This window comes from Chionomys nivalis, chromosome 7 (genome assembly GCF_950005125.1).
Source record: "Chionomys nivalis chromosome 7, mChiNiv1.1, whole genome shotgun sequence".
NCBI lineage: Eukaryota > Metazoa > Chordata > Mammalia > Rodentia > Cricetidae > Chionomys > Chionomys nivalis.
Genome location: NC_080092.1, coordinates 77,664,339 through 77,686,023, shown reverse-complemented (window position 1 = coordinate 77,686,023; position 21,685 = coordinate 77,664,339). Strand labels below are relative to the sequence as shown.

At 55.0% G+C, this 21,685-nt stretch overlaps 1 protein-coding gene across 3 annotated transcripts; it reads right to left on the bottom strand.

The window, feature by feature from the left end:
* Positions 1–165: 165 nt before the first annotated feature.
* Mllt6 (MLLT6, PHD finger containing) lies at positions 166–21,456 on the bottom strand. 3 transcript variants are annotated; one of them, XM_057773622.1, is made up of 20 exons: positions 20,954–21,456; positions 19,668–19,747; positions 19,197–19,251; positions 18,911–19,020; positions 17,813–17,916; positions 17,358–17,451; positions 15,044–15,262; positions 14,411–14,509; positions 12,255–12,474; positions 10,878–11,492; positions 10,327–10,508; positions 10,081–10,189; positions 8,997–9,063; positions 8,725–8,870; positions 7,941–8,138; positions 7,764–7,852; positions 6,389–6,738; positions 5,966–6,056; positions 3,504–3,860; positions 166–2,791 (listed from the first exon to the last, which is right to left on the bottom strand). In XM_057773622.1, exons 1-20 carry the CDS (start codon positions 21,060–21,062, stop codon positions 2,750–2,752), a joined length of 3,336 nt encoding a protein of 1,111 aa, XP_057629605.1. In that variant the 5' UTR covers positions 21,063–21,456; the 3' UTR covers positions 166–2,749. The 3 variants fall into 3 exon arrangements, with proteins under 3 accessions (XP_057629605.1, XP_057629606.1, XP_057629607.1); XM_057773623.1 differs by having other exon boundaries at positions 12,339–12,474; XM_057773624.1 differs by lacking the exon at positions 6,389–6,738.
* Positions 21,457–21,685: the final 229 nt, after the last annotated feature.

The following is a 21,685-nucleotide window of genomic DNA, read 5'->3' as shown; positions in this document are numbered from 1 at the left end:
ATCTCTTCTCACTGAGGGTGGTGACATTAAGATCCACTCATGCATTCTCAGACTCCACTTCCGCTCTGCAAACCACATCCTCCCCTTCCCCCAGAGATGGCCAACTCTGCATCTTTCCCCTACCCCACCAAAGCTCTTTATCAAAAAATGGACCAAAGCCAGACATGGTGGTGCACACCTTTAATCCCAGCACACAGGAGGCAGAGGCAGGTGGTTCTCTGAGTTTGAGGCCAGCCTGGTCTACATAGCACGCTTCCAGGACAGCCAGAGCTACATAATAGAGTAGACCTTGTCCCAGGAAAACAAAAACAAAAACCACTAAGACTGTAAGATGTGAGGTCATTCTTGCCATCCTGCCGTGTACTCTGTTCCTAATTTTCCCTATGTCACCAAGAGTGTCACAATTTCCCTCGTCTCAGTACAGGGGCAACACCACCTAGTAGTGGTGGCAGTATACGCCTTTAATCCCAGAACTCAGGAGGCAAAGGCAGGCAGATTTCTGAGTTTGAGTTCAGCCTGGTCTACAGAGCAACTTCCAGGACAGCCAGGACTACAAAGAGAAACCTTGTTTTGAAAGCTAAAAAGGTGGTAGTTGGTAGTACACGCCTTTACTCCCAACACTTGGGAGGCAGAGGCAGGCGGATCTCTGAGTTCGAGGCCAGCCTGGTCTACAGAATGAGTTCCAAGAGAGGCTCCACTACACAGAAAAACCCTGTCTCGAAAAACCAAAAACCAAAACCAAACCCCCAACAAAAAAAAGAGCAGCACCAATCTATGCGAGGCCCAGAGCTCTCAGCATCCTGGCCCAAAACAGGAAGAAGAGCTCTGCAAAGTTGAGAGCAGAGTTCCAGAATCAGGGTGACTGGGCCAAGGAGCATCTGGGGCGGGGCACCTAGGGCTCCTACTTATTCCACACGTGACAGCCTTAAAGACATCACAGCAGAGACTACTTGGTTCTGAATGGTGGCTGGGGTAAAGGCGTGGGCCTGGATGAGCAAGCAAGCCGTCTAAGAATCTGAAGAATCGCTGGCTTTTAGACTAGAAGTTAAGAGCTGAAAAGATGAGGACCATGTCTTTCCGATACTAAGCAGTTAGAAAAGTGAGTATTTCTGAGGCCAACACAACTGACCCCTCAAACAAATCCTTCCTAGTGCCAAAGAACTTGCTCCTGAAGGTCCCCAACCCACCCTTAGTATCTTACAAAGTCTTATCAACAGGAATATTATTTTCCATACCAGAAAAAAAACAGCTGAGCAGCACAGGCGAAAATATATCTGCACTACGTTTCTGTCATTGCCAAAAATATACACATCTTTTTTTATTACAAAAAAAAAAACAAACAACCCCCAAAACAAAACCCAAACAGAAACACACCAAAATGCACACATGCAAAGGGACCCACAGACATGAACATCAGGGAAAACTGGCCCTCAGTCCCAGCCAGTGCAACCAAAAGGGACACAGGCCTCCATGACTGCGCTTCCAGGACCCATTCAATGTTTCTCACAGCGGCCTTGGGCAGACTGACTCTGCTGCCTACGACCACACCCTGGAAAACAGCTGGTGGGTGAAAGGGACAGTGGTTAGCTTAAGTGGTTCTACTAGCTGGTGAAGGTGGGGCTGAAGAGGCAGGCTAGCTACTTCAGGGAGGGAGACTTCTGCTAAGAGAACTGGTGCTTTACTCCTCCCTAATCTCTTGTGCTAGCAAAGACCAGACTACCAGTGGGGGGAAGAGGCCCTGAGGGGCCCTGAGACAGAGTGGGGTCCAGAGGAGGGAAGGTAGGATATTACCCTGATTCAGAGCCTTCAGCCCCCAGGAATTCTCCAATATTGGAGTACTGTTCTTTTTTTTTAATTTTTTTTAAGTTTAGCATTCATGCCCTGGAAAAGGACCAGAGCTGAGAAAGGGGTACAGGCTACAAGAGCTAGGAAGTCCTGCTCTGGTTCTGGCCAATGCTCCTGTCCTTGTCCTTGACTGCCCCAGGTCCAGAGAAAGAGGTGACAGACAGGTTAAGCAGACTGACCATAAACACACACTCACACTCACACACACTCTCACGCGCTGTGGAGTCAGGCAGCTCCCTCTCCCCACCCTCGGCACTCCTCAAGCCAATAGTGCAAAAAGGGGCAGGACACCAAGGACAGTGAGGGACGACCCCCACCCCCTGCCCAGCCCCATCATGGGGCCCCAAGAGGTGCTATCCTGCCCTTCCTCAGCCCTCCACATCTGTAGGCTTTTCCAAGCTCAGCTTGTGACCCTCAGCTGGGAGGGATGATGGGAAACAGTCAAAGGAACCCCTTCTGCTGGGAAGACTCTGAAGGTCAACTGGGACCAGCCCTTTTTCCGTAAGGAATACCACACAGGGGAGGCCCAAGGGCCTACCCTGCTCCTTCCCCATTCAAGTGATGACTGGTTTACGTGGTAGGTCCAACCAACTCTCCACTTCCTATGCCATGACCTGCTTTGCGCTTTGTGGGGGGGCCCTAGGCATCTGCAGAGGATGGAGGCTCCTAGGCAGGCTTGGAGCCTGTCCTCCCCGATCCTCGCTCCTGGAGCAGCCAGTGCAGTGCAGGAGCAGGCCAGGTGGAAGGGTTTCCCTCCAGTCTCTCCACAGCACCTGGAACACCAGGCACACATTCCCTGGGCATCAGCACAGGCTCTGGGCCTGGCCCTCCGAGTCCGGGCCCAGGTGCCCATTCCAGGGAAGGACCCTCAAGCCATGTAGGGGTCAGGAGAGGCAGGGTCGAGTTAGCCTTTTTCCTGGCTGGCTGAGGCTCCTTTGTCAGTGGTCTGGAAAGACAGGAAGGGAGGTTTTGAGTATTGGAGGCACCTGGCCCTAATGCCCAGGTAGAACAGCTCCCAAGGACGGCAGAGGCTACTGGAGCAGAGTATGGAGCAGCTAGGCCTCGCCTGTCCGCACTGTGTGGAGTGAGAGTGCCTGACTTGTGCCCAGAGCTGGCTTCCTGAGCTCAGGTGAGTGAGTTCTCCAAGAAGAAACAGGCCTGCCCAGAAGGGCATCTCTTTCTAACTGCCGCACACAGGAGGGAAACAGCATTTTTTAACTACTCCTCCCACTGGAAAGCTGGTTTTTAAAATAGACTTTAAAACAAAACAAAAAACCACAGTCAATGTGTATATGCATGTATACACACGCATGTGTGCACAATAGACGACAGATCCCCTGAATCAGCTCTCTCCTCCAGTACATGAGTCCCTGAGATCCAATTTAGGTCATCAGATTTGGTGGCAAGCACCCTTTTATACATTGAGCCATCTCACCAAGCTGGAAGGCTGTTTTCTCTAAATGGCTCAGAGTGGCCTTTCTTGCCTCTGAAGAAAGGAACCCCAATGGGCACTGAGGTCCTGCTGTCTGCAGCCGGCTATCTGGTTGACCTAGGGGTTGCCGCCTCCCACTACAGATCTATCTGATGATGTCACTGTAACCATCCCTCTCTGCTTGTCCCTTAGAAGGGACAAAGGAAGACCCAGGCCTCTTACTCACCCCTCCTTTGGGGCCACTCCCACTGGCATCTGCCCCGGGCAGGCTGAGAAAGGGGTTGGTCTGGGCAGTGAGGACTGGCGGTCCGCCTGCTGCTGCTACTGCTGCAGCTGCAGCTGCTGCAGCCATGAGACTTGTATTGCTGCCGAGCGAAGGGGCCACCAGGGCTCCAGCAGGCAGCAGGGGTGGGGCTGATGCTGTAGGCAGCAGGCCAGGGGTGCCCGCAGACAGCAGTGGGGTGGAGCTTCCAGCCAGCAGACTGGCCATGGGCAGCTGGGAGCCCCCAGCCATCTGCAGCCGTTGCAGCTCCCGTTTCTGCTGAATCTGCTGGATCATCTGGTAGACCACAGTCTGGTGCTCCTGCAAGGACAGACTGCTTGGTGATAGTGGCCTTGCTGTCTCCCCAAGGCTACCTGCCTTGCCAGACCAGGGCCCCTCATATCGGAACCCCAAGGCCCATGACAGGAAGACCAAGAGTCTGTCTCTACTTTGGCACTCTGGGCATCTGTCTCCCTATCTGGACAAGAAAAGGACTACATGTGACCAGGTAAGCAGCTGCCAACTGAGCACCTGGGCAAGTGCAGGCCATATACAGCTCTGGCCCTGTCCACCGTGTCAGGTCCTCAGTCCCTACGACAACCACACTCCAAACAGAAGGCACGGAAATGGGACAACAATCTCCAAGCACTTCCCTTCTTTTTTTTTTTTTTTTTCTTTCAAAAACTAGTTTGAAAGACTTGGTGGCCCTCAGGAAGAAGGTGAAGAATCTCTGTGAGTTCAAGGTCAGCCTGGTCTGTAAATGGAGTTCCAGGCCAATCAGAGGTTAGTGAGACACTGCCTCAAAAAACAAAAACAAAGAAAAAAAAATTTGTCTGTGGCCAAGAAAGATGCCTCAATGGCTACTTTTCCACGGGACCTGGATTTAAGTCCCAGCAGCTACAAGGTAGCTTTCAACAATCTGCAAACAGCCTAGCTCCAGGGTACCCAATGCCCTCTTCAGGCCTCTGTGGGCACTGCACACATGTAGTACACAGGCAGATATGTAAAATAAAAATAAATAGAAAAGGGGGTGCAAAAAATTGCTTTGTTTTTGAGGCAGGGTCCCATTCAGCCCAGGCTGGCCTCAAACTTGATATGGAGCCGACACTCTCGGTTCTTCTGCCTCTACTTCCCACGTGCACACTGAGATTATAGGCATAAAATGCCAGCCCCAACTAATTTTTTTTTCTCTAACTTTAAAAGGCATTTATTTTTAGTGTCTCAAGAAACAAAATAAAGCTGGGCATGGTGGCACATGCCTGCCCTCAATCCCAGCATTTAGGAGGAAGGGGCAGATAGATCTTTTGTAGCCTGGTCTACAAAACAAGTTATGGGACAGCCAAGGCCACACAGAGAAACCCAGTGTGTATGTGAGAACCACAAAACACCCAGCTGTCTCAAAAACAAACAGAATGACATTCTGTCAAAGAAATCATGTTATTTCTGTTCCCAGAAAGTAATCGGTTCAACTGCTTCTCTTCTTGAATAATTATTTGTAAATTACACTTATTTACTTTCTGTGTTAGGGGGTATAACTGGTGGTCAGGGACTCTATTCTCCCCTCTCACCGTGTGGGTTCCACGGATGGAACTCAGGTCACCAAGTAGACAGCAAGGTCCTTTCCTGTGGAGCCATCTTAGGGGGTGGGGTTCTGAAACAGGGTTTCTCTGTAGCTTTGGAGGATGCCCTGGAACTCTCTCTGTAGACCAGGCTGGCCTCGAACACAGAGATCCGCCTGCTTCTACTGCCCAAGTGGTAGGATTAAAGGCATGTGCCACCACCACCCAGCTCTGTGGAATCATCTTAACAGACTTCTTACTGTTTGGGGTTTTTGTTTTATTTTTTTTTTCTTGGTTATTTTATTTCTTTAAGACTCATGTCTTATTCTGAAGTCCTGGGCAGACTCCAACTCATCATGTGGCCCAGGCCCACCTTAAACTCATGGCCATTCCCCAGCCGCAGGCTCCAAAATGTTTGGACTACTGTCATATACCACACACCACACCCAGCAACCATCATCTGTTCATTTTGTTTGTCTGCCTTGAAGGGGATGCAGACAAGGACCTAATGCGTGGGGAGCCGCTAAGCCACACTCCAGCTTGAATCCCTCATTTTTAAAAGGTGGTCGAGAGAATGTCACCTGCATAGAAACCTCCCCAAGATCCTGGAAATTCCCCGAGGACTACTGGGGCAGGGACTGCAGAACTCAGTTCCTACTGGACCTGCCACTCTCCAAACTCTGTCACTACAATGTGACCCGAAGGCCAGCCCAGCGCCCAAGAGGTCCTGAAAACAGTCTCTTCCAACTGCTCACAAACCCCCCAGGTTCAAGCCCACCAGCCTGGAGACCCTCTCCATGGTTGCATTCTTGGAGGTAGGCTCTTTGGGTAGAGCTGGCAGGGGATAGCAAGGGAGGGGATACTCACTGGGGTCAGCTGTGGAGAGGCCAGGAGCTGCTGGAGCTGCTGGAGCTGCTGCTCTTGCTGCTGAAGGAGGTGTCTCTGCTGCTCTGTCAGGCTGAGGCCGGAATAACATAGGTAAGAAGATACCAAGAGGAAGACCCCACACCCACGAGTTCCCAGACGCCCTCAAGCCCAGGCAGATGGACAACCTGTCCAGAAGACTAGCAGTAGGGACATGATTCAGATCTTGTCCCCTGAACTACTCCTGTCCAGATACACCCAGAGCTGAAGTCTGAGGAGTCCCTAAAGTCAACAGACTGCCAGAACTATAAATGCAATAGGGCCAAAGGGTATTTTTTTCCTTTGGGTGGGACAAGGGGGTGTTGGGGGGCATCCCTCCCACATCCAGCCTCCCATTCCCTTCCCTAGGGCTGAGCTCTCCCTCACCTGTTGAGACAACCTGGCAGTTGAAGCGTGGGGGCCCCGCCAGCCTGGCTCAAGCCCGCAGGGTTGGGAGCAGCAGCCCCATTCAACCCCCCCAGAAGCCCATTGAGGGGCAGGCTCCCGCTGCCAGCCAGCCCACCCAATAGCCCCTCAGCCATGGGCATGGCCCCCAGCCCCGCTGCTCCGGGTGCCCGGCCCAGCCCATTCTGTGGCTGCGGTGGGAGCGGGGCAGGGGCCCCGGGCAGGGCCAAGGGCAGAGCGGCAGGGCTCTGCTGGAGCAGGGGCAGCGGTGGGGGCGTGCTGTGGAAGGACAGCGATGAGCTGCTGCGGCTCGGGCAGCCTGAGTGTGGGTCCTGGGGAGGAGGGGGAAGGGACAAGTCAGAGGGCAGGGGGCCAGCATGACCTTTCTGGCCCCCAGCCCAGTATCCACCAGCATTCTCTTGAAGCAAAGCCCCCTTAAGGCTCCAGGCACCCTGGAGAAACAGCAGGGCTCGGTGAGGAGAGCTAAAAGGCTGTAGATCATGTTTACTGGCTACCTCCAGAGGCCCAGCACCCTTTGCTAGTCTGGCTTCATGATGAACAATGGTAATGGTACTGATTTTCCAAGGGAACCAGGTCCAGGGGTGAGTACGGACCTGTACTATTCTGTCATTTCCACGTCACGGCTAAAGTCACTGACGTTATCAGTTAAGGAACTCTGCAGCCAAGAGCAACAGAACTGTCATTGGAGCGAGAGGCTCAGGTTCAAATCCCACAACTCAGGGCCTTGGGTAGGTAGCCCTGGGTTCAACCTCTGCCTTGGTTTATGTATTCATGCACTGTAGGTGACAGCAATATCCTTCCGCAAGGTCGCTGTGAAGACTAAGAAACTCTGCAGGGCAAGCTCGCAACTGGTGTTGCTTTTATGATTATGACTGCCCCAAGTCACAGTAAGTAAGGGCAGAGAAGAACCAAGTGCCCGGTTTGTTGGATTCCAATAATAACCACAACATAACAATAGCAACTGCTATTCCAACCGCCACCAATTACACAGGGATTAGCGTGTGTGAGGCACTGTGAGAAACCCATCACAAAGGCTTCTCAACACTCCCTCCCCAAGACGGCCGCCTTCTCTCGGGCTCCTTTAGCCCTTAATTGAGCTCATCTTTCTATTATTTCTCCTTTGCAATTTGCTGTTCTCTTGGGTTCAGCCCATCTTCGAGAGGCCTGAGTCTACTTCATTCACTGCTTACTTAGTCAGTGCCCTGTATTAAGGAGGCACCCACCCATACTACTTATTTAAAATAACAACCAATCCTTTCAGTGGCCAGCTTCCAACAGCTGCTGGATAGAACTAGACTGAAAGGACCTCTCTCCAGTTCCTCCTCCCTGTGCCCACCTCGGAAGACGTGGACAGGGAATTGTCCAGGCCAAGGCTGTTCTTCCCTGGAGGGCTCTTGCTGGTGCTCAGGGAGTCACTGCTGCCCACTAAAGGAGAGAATATGGGAGATGCAATGAGGCTAGTTCAAGCCACCGGGCAGGAATTCCTACCGCAGACTAGACTGGATGCCCTCACCTTGAGGATGCAGCCCATAGGGCCCTGGGACAGGGCCGTTCGCGGCAGGCAGGGCAGCAGGCAGGGCAGGGAAGGGCACAGAGAGCTGCACATTGAGGATCTGCAGTCGCTCCTTCTTGGCTGTCAAGCTGAGGATCTGCTCCTGGAGCCGCTGGTTTTCCTTCTGCAGCGCATGCAGGGCCTTCAGCATCTCCACAACTTCAGAGAGAGAGGAGGAGCCTGAGGTTAGTACAGCATGCATCAAGGAGGCAGGGCCAGTGGGAGGGACTGGGTCTAGAGGGCAAAGGTTACCAGAGAGATGCCTTTGGGGAGGCAGATCTGGGATAGAGGTCTGAGGACTGCAGGAGGCCCCTGATGTTACTGAGATTGAGGGAAGTGAGTACAACCTGGGGTTTGGTTACGACTTGTGCCAGGAGGTCATGAGGAACAAAGGTAGAGTTAGCACAGGCAGACCAAGAGCACCACCTATGCAAAGTTAAAGAGGAGCCCTGGGGCGGGGGGTGAGGTGTGTGTGTGCCACACTCAGACTTAATGTGGAGGGGAGGGGCTTGATCCTGCCTCAAATTAATGTGCCAAACGATGTCAACTCTTCATGGGAGCCCTTACCTGTTGGGAGGAGTGGGGGGGGGAGTGGCGGGAGAACCTTGGTTGGAATGTAAAATGAATTAAAATATAAATGTTTAAAAGAAATAAAACAGCCCTGGGGCCACAAAAGGCTTGAGTCCCTAGGGAAAGGGGAAGGAGTGGCTGGGACAGGCCTCCCGTCCCCGTGCTCCCCGCTCACTGTTGACACCAGCCTCTCCATCGCCCTGCTTCTCCAGCAGCTGCTCCATGTTTGTTGTGCCCGGGGCTGTGGTGTCTAACTGGCCACCCCCACAGGGCGCCGCTGTTGTCTGGTCGAAGAGCGCAGGGAGGCTGCTGATGGGAGACCTGAGGCCAGAGGAGACTTGAACTCAGGCTCACCTAGCATAGATTCCAGCCCACCCCGGCCAACCAGGAGGTCCTCAATCCTGCCCCCACCCACTCCTCCCTCCACCAAGGTACACCCTCCCTCACATGGAAGAGAGACTCTCCTGGGGGGAGGTCCCGTGACACCGGAAGCTGCAGTCTTCTAGGTCTGGCTCTTGGAAGGAGAAGGGATGGCAAGGATCAGGGGGAGGGGAGCTACCTGCCTCAGGGCCCTCCCTGGAAAGTGGGTGCTGCTCCTAGGACCTCAACACAGCCCCCTTTTCCAGTACCCCCAAGCCTAGGCTGGTAGCTCATACTGGCCAGGAGCTGAGCTTGGCACCCCCATCTCAGGGAAGCTCTTCCCCTTCCTACAGGGCTCTTGCTGTCTGTTTCTAGATCTTCCAACCTGGAGCAACTGAACCAGACACTGGCTGTGTGACCTTGAAACGGTAACCAGTCTCTGTACAGCAACCTTTCTCAGGATTAAAATAAGGTCGTAAGAGTGCTGGGCTTAGCTGGCAGGCTCAGCAAGCACAAAGCAAGCCCTTAATCATTGTATTATCATAATTAGCTTTGACTTCTTATATTCATAAACTCAGATGAGAAAACTGTTGTCAACAGGAGACAAACACACACACACATGCTCTGGGTTATAGAAAACACACCAATTTTACCCAACCAAATCCTGAAACAGAAGTCAGATTTGGTTGTAACTCAACTGGCAGCTTACAGCCAAGCCCCGCCCCCAGGCTGACAGGCCCCCAAGTCTCTGTTCAGCTCTCAGGGGTTGAGGAGACTCTGGGGAGAAGATGGGGGAGCTTGCCTCCCACCCCCTTTAACTCCTAAACACGTGGAGAGCAGAAAGCCCAGCTGGCGGGACCTCTGTGACCCCGACTACCATTGCACAGGAGGGGCCGGGGAGAGGGCAAGTGCACTGGGCTGACACTGGCTTGTCTTAGCTGGCTTTGCCATTCTCTACCTAGGGCTTTGAGCAGGTCACTTCTCTTCTGTGGATGGGGCAGGACTGCCCTGCCGTGCCCAGCACTGCTTTCCCTAAAGTGTCCCCTGGCTGGAAGTGTGTAAGATAAATCTGTTTAGGCAGAGGTGGCAATGGCCGGAGGGAGGGGACCCTCATGCTTTCTACAGCCATGTTCTTCAGAAGAAAAGGGAACAGGGGCAGGGGCCAGCATACCTGTGTGGCTATTCTCGGCTTGGGTGAGGAGGGGGTTAACAGTGCCCACGGGGGTTCCAAAGATGTGGGAAGAAGGGAGACTGAAGGTAGAGCCAGCCAGAGAAAAGACCTGTTGGGAGGACCAGACTCCAGCCTCAGTGTGCTTGTTCCTCCTCTACCACAGCTGGACAGTGTGGTAGGGCACACCTGGAGAAGAGAGGGCACACTGCAGGTGCTGTCCCCACCTGCCCAGGAACAGTGTCTCACCTGAGTGGTGGAGATGGAAGCAGAAGAGGATGGGAGGGTGCTGGTGAATGGGGAACGGCTGAGGCGGGGCAAGGCTGAGGTCCCTGGAGGCCCCAGCAGGCTGGAAGAGAGTGGGGTGCTACAGACAGCCCGCAGCATCCCTCCACCATGAGAGATGGGGTCTTTATTACTGGTGTAGATTCCTAAAAATACAAAGACACACAGGAAACCCTAAGGCCTCCTTATACCCCAGACTCCTCTTCAGATGGTGAAGGCAGCCCCTCTTCAGGGAACACTGCATGCCTGGGACTCTGCCCATTCACTTCTACTACCCCGCCTTGGTCTGGGCAATTCTGAGCTTTTCTTATTTCTCTATCAGAACACTCCTGATCCTGCTGGCGTCTACCCCAGTCTCCTCATGGAGACGACATCTAAGAGACATCCACCTCCATTCTGTCTTCTGGAGCAGTTTCTCCCCAGCTACATCTCCTCTAACTCTTCCATTTAAGTCCCTGCCTTCTCACAGGACTGGTTAGTCCTTGAGATGTTCTTCAACTACAGAGGTCACTAACCTGCCCCCAGCAGAGGGGATTCCAGGCTCAGGCTGGGCAAGCTTCCTGAAGGCCCAAAGGTCCGGGAGGCCAGACCCCCAAGGCCGGAGCTGACCAGGGAGCCTCCAGAGAAGGGCGAGGCAGCAGTACCAGTAAAACCAGCCAGCTGAGCCCCCGGGAGGGAGGCCGTGGGGCCCGTGGCACCCTCCTTGCCTCGGCTACCCTTAGGACGGCCTGGCCCGTGGCGGCTCCTCTTGCTGGCTTTGTGCTTCTTCTCCTTCAGGCCTGTCTCAGGAGCCTCCTCGGCAGGTCCAAGGGTGGCACTCAGTGCAGGCATCCGCTTATGGGTGCCGCCTGCTGAGGCCCCAGCTCCCGAAACATGGGGAGACTTGTAGTCCCCAGGTGAGGGGGCTCGGGCCCGGCTGGAGCTGGAGGAGGTGGCAGAGAAGCGCATGACGGGCCCAAAGCCAGAGAAAACCACCTTCTGCTCGAAGAGGTCAGCCTTAGGAGGCTCAGGGGCTGTGGGCGAGGGAGGGGCTGGAGGAGTGGGGGCCGTGGGCTTGGAGTACTTGTCTTCCTCGGGCTGCTCCAGCTTGGGGAATGCCACGAAGTCAGGAGAGCTTTGCAAGGACGAGCCTGCAACAAAGGAAGGGGATTGCTGCCGGACCACCTACCTCCCTCGTTCCCTACCAGCATGAGGGAGAACACTAGCCAGGGAATGAAGCCTTGTGTCCTGGTCAGCTGTGTGTCCTAGGTTAACAGCCCCTGCTGGAAACAACAGGAGGGAAGCCACTTCCACCCTTGAGTGAATTACTGTCACATTAGCACTGGCAGGGACAGGTTCTCACTCTTCAGCACAGGCCAGCCTCAAACTCAAGCAATCCTGCAGCTCCCAAATGCTGGGATTACAGGCCGCCATGCCTGGAACTAATATTGGTGCTTCTGAATGGCCCCTTTGACACAAGAGTAGGGGACATTACTGCGGGGCTGGAGGGGTTGGCCCTGAAAGGAACAGATGAGCTCTGACTTAAGAAGGGAAAGGTGAGGGCTGGAGTACTGACTGCTCTTCTAGAGGACCCGAGTTCAAGCCCCAGCACTCCCACTGCAGTCCATAACCATCTAGCTATAAAGGTATCTAACACAACTACCTATAACGGGACCTGACACAACCCATCTTTAACGATCCTATGCCCTCTTCGGGTGTGCAGACAAAGCACCCACATGCAAAAATAAATAAATCTTAAAAAAAAAAAAAAAAGGGAAGGGTGGAGAACCCAGCTGGGAACTGAGCCTCTGGGGGAGGGGGAAATTCCCTGTGAAGTACCAGCCCTTGCCAGCCACAACAGCCTATGACAAAAATCTCCCCCTCCCAGCCTCCTCCAGGACACCCAAACTCACCTGCAGGCTGAAAAGACCCCCCAGAGGAGGAAGAAGAGGAAGAGGAGGAGGAAGAGGAGGAGGCGGAGGTAAAACTGCTCACACCTTTCCCACTGCTCAGTTTCTTCCCCTTATGACTCAGGCTATGGCTGGAAGACTTTTTCCCCTTTGAGTCCCTGCTGCCCTCAGAGGTCTCCTGAGTGCTGGCCTCATGGTGGGAGGAAGTCGGAGCTGAGGAGACCTAAGGAAGAGGCAACAGAGGCTCATTGCCAGCTGCACAATCCAGCTCAGCCTGATGTGGGGATGAGGGTGAAGGCACAGGACCTGGGCTCAATTGTCTCCAGGCAAGGAGCCTTGGGAGGCTCTAGAACAGTGAGACAGGAGGCAGCTGCAGAATTCTAGGGAATGTCCTGACCCTGTCTTTGCCCCAGGACCCAAGAGAGACCAGTCTACATTCCGCACTGACCTACTCAGCGAAGGCTCACTAGGAAATACCTCTGGCCTAAAGACTGGTGCTGGTCTTGGGCCCTCCAGCTGTTACCACTCACAGCCACCCGGCTTTGGCCCATCTCTGACGACTGCAAATTCTTGCTGGAATCCCCAAGCCTGCACACCAACCCACCACAGGGCAGCCTGTCTTTGCTCCTCCAACACCCAGCTAGGAAGTCCTAACTCTAGGAATCCTCGCTACACACCTAGGCGAATGACCCGTTCTTACTCTCTGGCTGAAGTGCGATACTCTGGGAGGGCAGGGTGTTGGGAGGCTCTGCCCTCCTCTCCATGGTATCTCTGTTGTGTAGCCTCTGGACCTGGCTCAGCAGTTATCATCCTTAGGAGCACATTCCTGGGGGTCAGGAGCAGCTCCGTGCCAGACACACAGCAGGGGTTCAGTAAATAAGGCGTCTGATGGCAGTGGTTGTTACTAGTGCCTGGCAAAGACCATTCTGTGCAAGCACAGCCCTTCAAGCCAGACCACTGTGGTTGAAAGCTTTCCCGCTAGCTGTGTGCTTTTAGACAAATTATGTAACTTCTCTGTGTTCTCAGCGTCACTGAGGAAGTGGAAGTGACCTGGCAAGGCACCTACCACACTGGGTTATTCTGACGACTAAACTAAGTCCTCCCAATGTGCCCCTGCTCTCCCCTGGTTCCAAAGACAGTCTGGCCTCTATGTAGTTGTGCCTGAGTACCTGAGAAGGTGAGCTCTCTTTAGGGTGGATACCAAGTATTCAAATTGAGCTCAAGGAACGAATGAGAGGGAAGTGAGAGCTACCCTCCCTGTGTTGCTACCCTCCCTGGGCGGAGCCCTTGTCTCTGTCTTCCTTTGTTCTTTTCAGCAGCTGGAGTTCTGAAGGGAGCCAGATGTGGTTCGGAAAGCCACCAGGAAGAGAGGAGCTGGGGGAAGGGGGCCTAAGTGTTGGGATGGGTTGTGAGGGGATTGGCAAAACTCTACAGCATGTCGAAGGGTTACCCCCATTGGTAGGGGACCCCCACAGGTCTTTCTATCTGCCTGAAGGCTCCAGGAAAGGTCAGACCAGCTTTCCCAGGTGAGCCCAGGGAAGCAAAGCAGGAGGGGAGTTACTGGGACAGTTACCACAGCAACATCACCCTGGAAACCTGATACCTGAGCCTCCTGCTAAGATGCCCAGTGCCCTGCCAACCGTGTGAGGGAGCAGAGGTGACTAGCAGTAATGGGACGGGAGGGAGTGCTTTCTCCAGGCCCCCAGGAGACTCACACAGTCTGCTCTGGCTCGCATTAGCACTCACTGGCCTAGGGTAGGGCCTGCCTGTTGCTCCTTCAGATGCTACCCATTTCTACAGCCAAGCCAGCTGAGAGGGTGGGGTGACTGGGGATTTCAGGGTATTGCCAGAAGCCGCTCCCACCCAGCAGGAAGTGGGATCTAGCCGTCCTCCCATTGGCAGGAGTTCTCAACCTATCCCGCAGGGAAAACAAGCCCGGGGGCCACACCTCTGCTCTCCAAACGCTGAGCCTCGGCTTGGACAAAGGTGCCCGTATGGCAGTAAACAGGCAGGAAGGCACCCCTACCTCACCCTTAGCATGTGACGGGGCTTGCTGTGAGAGGATGGCAGCAGGCCCCTGCTCACCCTGACCCTTCACACTACATACACAGTCACCCCCGGACTAGGACACTCAGCATCCTGAGAACAAGCAGTAATACCTTATCAGCAGTGGGGACCACAGGCGGGGTGAGGATGCTGGGGGGGGACTCAGGCCGCTTCTTGTGCTTCTGTTTAAGGCGTTCCTTATCCTTTCGACTCTGGGGAGGAAAAGGGGACCAGATAATGATGGAAGGGGAGTTTGAAGGAGGTCAACCATGACACGTGAGTGTGGGGGGCTCAGTGAGTCCTCTCCCTCCACAGAGCGATGGAAGACTCCAGCTGGACAGGAGTGGCTCAGGCAAGATCCTCTGAGAGCCAAGAGCCCCTCCCCCATCTTTCCTCCTGCTAAAAATAGCCTGTCCCATTATCGCGCCAGTGACAGAGCACCACCACATGAGCAGGCACTCACAAGGGTGTACCCCTGGAACACACATACACTTCTTGGCATGGGGCACAAGGGGATAGACTAGAGATGTGTGCAAACATGCAGGATCACAAAATCATAGGTTGGGGACACTGTCACGTCGTGAGGAAAACAGAGAATTAGGCAGACGTAGAAGCCAGGTCCCAACCTCTGAGCCTCAGGGTGTACCTCCTTAGCTACCTCTTCAACCTCAGTGGCCTCAGGGGAAGACCTAGGCACCTGGTGGGAGTCTCTGAAAAGAGCTATGTCAGACAGAGCAGGCCGTCACCTTCTTCTGGCCCTTCTCATGGTGGGTAGGATGCTTCTCCTGCTGTGTGGACGGTGAGGCCGACCGGCTTCTCCTGCCAGTAAGGAAGCTGTTGCTGCTGCTGCTGCCGCCGCTGCCGCCTCCCCCTGAACCACCTCCACCACCGCTGGTACCACCACTGCTGCCACCTCCTCCACCTCCTGTTCCTCCTCCTCCCCCGCTGGAGTGCCGGGATGTCTTCTGAAGGTAGAGATTGAGAGGAACTGCCAAACCTTTCTTTCATTAGCTTAAGGAAGGTTTCTGAAGGTCACAGGATCCCAGAGCTGGTCCTTCTGCCCCTGCAGGTTACCCCTGCCTTCTGTGATTCGCTGGTCAACCTGGAAATCCTAGGGCTTCCCCAGCTGTCTTTTGTTTTGTTTTATGAGACAGGTTTCTCTGTGTAGCCTTGGCTGTCCTGGAACTCGCTCTGTAGACCAGGCTGGCCTCGAACTCACAGAGATTCAGCAGTCTCTGCCTCTGAAGGGCTGGGATTAAAAGCGTGTGCCACTGTCTTAACAATGTACAGATTCAACCACAGAGGTCAGAATCATAAAGAGGCACGGACCAGCCTTAGCCTCCAAAGAGGTACAGTGAGGTTGGCATGGACCTGGACCCAGGACTCTGGCCTCTTGCTGCCTTCCCATATTCCAGTACTCTCCTAGTGCCTCAGGCAACCTGAACCACAGCCCATGGCCACCTCCTTCCCTTAGAAAAAGGGTATGCAGAGGACAGTCCGGGAGCCCTGGCCCCCCGAGAACTCATTTCTCTCGAGCCCTCATATACTCCTCCTTGGTCCTGCTTTTCCTCTTTGCCCAGCAGTCTAGGTCCATACAGAAGATCTGCTGCACTGAGCCGGGGGCTGCTGGCAGCGAACACCAAACTACCTCCCTGGGATTGCCCTCCTTGTGCCTGGTCTGACAGCTTTACTCATCTCAGGCTCGCAGCTGCTCCCGATGACCACCACCGACTCCCCAGTCGCCAAAGCCTAGGATTAATTTCAGGCCTCGCCAGCTTGGGCTCTGCTCCTACTTCATCAAGTTCCAGATCTTTTCTCCCAAGTCTCTTTCACATCTGGACCCAGTCTATTCTGGACACCCACAGAGGCAGCTTCAGGCTTGTAACCTCTGCCTGCCCTTGCCACCCTGCCTGGGGACCCCCACCAAATCCGACTGTCTACCTAGTGCCACCTGTAAATGCATCAGAACTCCTGACCTTGCCCTAAGTGGCCATCAAACTCTAAAAGCACAGTGACTATGTAATTAGGAGCAAACCAGGACACCGCTAAAAAGAGAAGGGGATCTATTAATCATCAGACGGGGGGACAGGCACAAAACAAGATGGTCTAGGTGGACCAAGGTGTGGACTCCCTGAGAGGCCAGCGGCCCCCTTCCTAACACCCCCGGTACCCGCCTCTCCCCGCCCAGTGGTTGGCTACAGCCTACATCTTACTTCACATTCACCTTCCTCTTCTTGACCACTCTCATGTTTCGACAAGCACACGCACAGGGATTCCAGCATCCAGCCTGTCCCTGTCACCCGCCCCCTTCTTGCAGCTGTCTCTCCACCCAGCTTCATGGTTGCTGCCAGGGTAATCTGCCTATAACACAAATCTGATCATATTACTCTCTGGCTTCTCAGGAGCTCTCCAAGCTGTGGCCTGGGGCACAGAGTCCTGGCTGCAGCCTACTTCTGCAGATACATCCCAGCCTGGGTAAGCTCCGTCTGTTCAGCCATGACAGCCTCATCTCCTCCCTCAAGCTCACTACCTGCCTGGTCCCCTCAAACAGCCTTCCCTCCGGCCCCAGCACAGGCTCCTCCACACCTTAGGGCTCTATCTAACCCCTGGCATGGCCAGTTCCTGAGGGCCTCTCTGATGGAATTGTTTGTTCTGCCTCCCACCCACCAGCTGGGAGACAAGCTTAATTTACCTATCTGTGAAATGGGACACAAGCAGCACATTTGGGCCATGGGAGGATCACACACGTCAACAAGAGCCTCATGAACGCAGCAAAGACCCTGTCCCAACACAGTGTTTTCCTACTTGTTTTCCTAGCTCTAACTAGCTTAAAGTTTCCCAGATTGACAGGTGCGAGGGGGAGGGTTCTGTCTCCTAGCCTTGACTACTCACTTGGGCTAGTTCTGATTTGCACCCGGCAGGCTGCAATTCATTCCCTGTCACAGGCAGAGCTCCCGGAAAGCAGGGACTAGGGGACACGGGAGGGGGGGTCTTTCCCCCTTCCAGCACCACGCACAGGCAGTCCCAGAGCGCATGTACCCTCTAGCAGGTAGGACTCACCATCTTGCTGAAGTGGTATTTGCAGTAGCCACAGTACTTGACATTGTCCACCTCCAGCACCTCTTCCTCACACAGCAGGCCTGCCATCTGGGCACTGAGAAGAGGCAGGTCAGCAGGGTGTAGCCACAGACCACAGCTGCCTCCACCTCCTTCCTCCTGGACCCAAGTTCTAAGCATGGCATTGCCACCAGCTCTCACAAGAGAGTCCCACTCCCCTCCCCCCCCAAAAAATCTATAAAAAGCTGGGCAGTGGTGGCGCACGCCTTTAATCCCAGCACTCAGGAGGCAGAGACAAGTGGATCTCTGTGAGTTCGAGGCCAGCTTGGTTTACAGAGCCAGTTCCAGGTCAGGTTTCTGAAACCCTGTCTCAGAAAAACAAAAAACAAGCAAACAAAAAGATAATAACACTCAACAGCCACCACAAAGCCCAGAGCAGCTGGGAATGGGAATCTCACCAGGTGACATGAAAAGCCTGTCGACATCCGTGGCGGTTACAGGTCATGCAGGCTCCTGATGCGGCTTTGCTCTCCCGGCCCTGTTCCTCACAGATGTAACAGGTCTGCAGGGCACAGCACAATGGACCCCTCCTCCAGGGAACCCCACCTTGCCTGATGGGGAAGTCTCTGGCCTCCCCTCAATCCCATCCTGCCCTCCACCACCCCAGATCAGTGCTAGCCAATAGAATTTCCAACAGGGACAAAAATGGTCTGGAACCTATACAACGCAAGTCAACAAAAGCGAGTCACAAGGTCATCAAGGCAGCTGAAATGCCTGGGGAAATGAATTCTGAAAATTTTAAGAGTTTATTTATTTCTACATGTATGAGTGTGTCTGTATGTCTACCACATTGTGTGCCTGGTGCCCTCAGAGGCCAGACAAGCGCACTGGATTGATTCCCTGGAACTGGAGGTAAACATGGTTGTACGCTGTCATGTGAGTACCAGGTACTGAACCTGGTTCTGTGCAAAAACAGCAAGTGCTTTATCTACCAAGCCCTCTCTCCAGCCCGAGTATTCAAATTTTCAATGTGCAGTCCTTGGTAAGGCTCGAGAGGCTGGCATCTATGTTAGCCTAGCTCCCTGATATGCCCACTGCTCCACATGCTGGATCTCTGCATATGCTGTATCTTTTCATGGAACCTGGGACCGGCATCCTCAAAGTGAGTTCTTTGTCACGCCCTAGGTATGCAGCCTTAACTTCTCCTTCCTTAACCACCTTATACCCAAGCCAGCCTCATTGGGTGTCCTTTATCTCAATGCCTGTTCATCCATCTGTCCTGATTAATAGCAAGCACTGGGTGCCTGCTGCACCATCTCTCTCACGTATTAGAAACTCAAGAATGCACTACTAACTAAAGGCTGTTCTCTGGCTGTGCTACTTTGGGGGAGCTTACTATCTGCCAGAGTCACAGAGCACAGGCACACACCTGTCTGTGCACAGAAGGTAGTCCAGCAGTATGCATTCATCTCCTGAATTCCCCAGGAGAGCTAGAGAGCATAATGGTGGCACCCCAGGACAATAGGCCAGGAAGAGGACTAGCGGGGGCCACTGACCTTGTTGAAGCGGTCATGAGGGACATACTGCAGCACAATGGGCTCCATGGTGAGCACGTTGGCAAACTGCACCTCCGGGATGTAGAGGGCACACACCACGTGGGCCCAGCCTGGGACAGTGTGGGGATCAGCCTCAGCAGGCCAGCAAGCACAAGACCCCACCCCTCCCAGCACCAAGCTGTAGACTGTCCCCTGCTTCCACAACCAGAGCAGGGAAAGCCAGCCCCCACCCACCACTTGCTCAGGGGGCCTGGCTGACCTCAGCAGGGGCTCAGGGTCCCCTCACCTCCATTGTCAGTCCTCTTCAACGCCCCATCTTTGTGTGGGCACAGCTCACACCTCTGTCAATGCAAGAAGCACAGGTGTTTGGGGGGAATCTGCTCATCCGGACCCTCCCTGAATTCATCCAAAAGGACCGAAGATGACATAAGATTTGGGTAAGGGTGTGCAGGAAAGAGGCGTGGCCAAGAGCTCATAACTGCTGAAGACTGGGTAAGGTGGACCTGAGGTTCATTTACAAAAAAAAAAAAAAAAAAAACCCACAAACACACACAAATCAAAGCCCCCCTGCCGGAAGTGGCGCAGAGCAAAGTGATGAGCAGAGGAGGGCTGGGCCTGGAGATGGGGGTCAGGAAACAGGATATCCTGAGTGGCAAAGCTTAGTCCTGCCCCAGCCTCAGGGTGCCCTAGCTCAACCTGTAGAAGATGCTGTGATATGGGGAAAGAAAGAAAAAAAAGGAACAGAATCTGAACTCACCACCCTGGCTGCTCGCTCCTGAGATTCACATTTCCTGCAGAACCAGGGTCCCGTTGGCACCTGGACGATGCCATAGCAAGCTAAGAGTGGGGGAGGAGAGTCACTGAGCAAAACCCTCAGCCACTGGTTTTTCCCCCCTGAATAACTGGGGGCGGGGAGAGACTCAGGGAACTAAAACCAGCCCAGTAAGTGGGGCTGCTCCCCAGACTCCGGGTCACTCTGAAACAGGACCACAAGTAAGGTGCAACAGCATAGAGCCATCCTTCAATCACACGTCCAAGCATTCTGAACAGGGGCAAGTCTGACAGTCCGTGACCTTAAACTTCCGAGGATCCTCCTCCATCCTCATCCCCCTACCCCCTTTTTTTTCCTGGACCTGTTTTCCATCCTCTGCCCTGACCAGACATCCGAACAAGATATGGTCATGATTGTAACACGTTTTGTTGTTATGGGGGGGGCACTTCTTAAAGGGCCAGTAAGGGATGAGGCAAGTAAGTCGGGGGTCCAAGAACCTCATTTTCTGTCTCTATCACAGGTACAGGTCAAAAGTCAAGGCTGAGCAGGTGCGGTGAAGGTAACCAAGGGAGACCGGCGGGAAGAGCCCGCAGTCACCGCATTAAGGGCTGTCTCAGGAAGGGGGGGGCTGGTTGCCTGTGCCAGACAGGCAGAGATGCCAGCCTGCGCCCTCGGCAAGATTCCTTAAGGAGTTAACTCCCGATCCATGTGCTGCTGGGGGAAACTCCAAACCTCCCTCTCCTCCATTCCGGCCCCCTGTACCACCGCTCTCCCAGCCTCAGCTCTTCCCCGGAGGATTTCAGGAGTCCCTTCTCCCGTGGGACCCTTCTCCTCCCTACCCAATTCCGCTCCTCCCAGCATCCGGAAGCAAAGGAGGATGACCCCCCCTTGACCTCTTCCTCCCGGAGCGGGAACCAAAATAAACCGGGCGGGGGGGGGGGGATACCTCGCAGGTAAACATTCTCGGGACAGCCCCGACAACCGCGGTGCGGGTATCAGGGAGTTCACTCCTTGCTCCCTGGACTCTCCCCAAAACTCCTTCAACTTGGGGTGGGGGGCGCGGGACTGGAACAATAGGCAAGAAAACAATGCCTGACCCGGTCCTGGAGGACCAGGCTGGGGGGGAAGCCCACGCCGCCCTTCGCTTCAGGTGGGTGGGGGAGGGGCACGCGCCCCAGGAGGGCTCCGGAGGGCGCGGCCCAGGGCACCCGGTGCGCGCGCCGCCCCCGGGGTCCCGCAGCCCCCGCCGGCCACCCCCCCCTCCGCCTTACCTTGGTGGACGGCCACGCTGCACGCGTGCCCATCGCAGTAGACCAGCGGGTTTTCGGCCCAGCCCCTCTCGTCCGAACATACGCAGCAGCCTCCTACCATCTCCTTCATACTCCCATGAGCTCCCTCCGGGGCTGGGGCTGGGGGCCGGCCGGCGGGGGTCGGGGGTCAGGGGGGGAGGGAGGGAGCGGGGGCCGCGCGCCTCCTCGCCCCCTCCTCCTCCGCCGCCGCCGCCGCTTCTTTTCTTTGCCTCCTCCTTCCTCCTCCTCGGCGTCCTCCTCCTCGCTCGCTCTGTCTGGCCGCCCCCCCCCGCCGAGCTCTCGCCCTCATGCCCCGACGGGCCCCCCCCCCAACAATGAGACTCGCGCGCCGCGCTCCTCTTCCGCGCCGTTCGCCGGCTACCAGGGCCGCCCGGCCACCGTGCAACCCGGGCCCGGCGGGGGAGGCGCGGAGTGGCACATCGCGGGCGCTCGCCCGCCCCGCGCCGCCCGCTCACGCGCCGCCCCCCCGGCCCCCCTGCCCGGCCGCGGCAGCCATGGCCGCGCGCCTCCGCTCGCTCGCTCGCTCCCGGCCCGCCCGCCGCCGGGTAAAGTCTTAGGTTCAGGGAACAAAGCCTGGCTTGGTAGGGAGCTTTTTGCTCGTGCGCTCCGTGCAGCTTTTCCGTTTTTTCTTTTCCCTCTTATTACTCTAGGTGAGTAGTTCCCGAGCCCTCCCCTCCGCAGGCTTTCGGTGTC

Excerpts from the sequence above, each read along its gene's own strand:
- Mllt6 (XM_057773622.1), bottom strand. The coding sequence starts at position 21,062 with ATGAAGGAGATGGTAGGAGGCTGCTGCGTATGTTCGGACGAGAGGGGC. Across the intron at positions 17,452-17,812 it reads CAGGCTTTTCATGTCACCTG|TGCCCAGATGGCAGGCCTGC; the intron begins GTGAGATTCCCA and ends GCCTCTTCTCAG. Across the intron at positions 8,871-8,996 it reads CAGGAGAGTCTCTCTTCCAT|GTCTCCCATCAGCAGCCTCC; the intron begins GTGAGGGAGGGT and ends CTCTGGCCTCAG.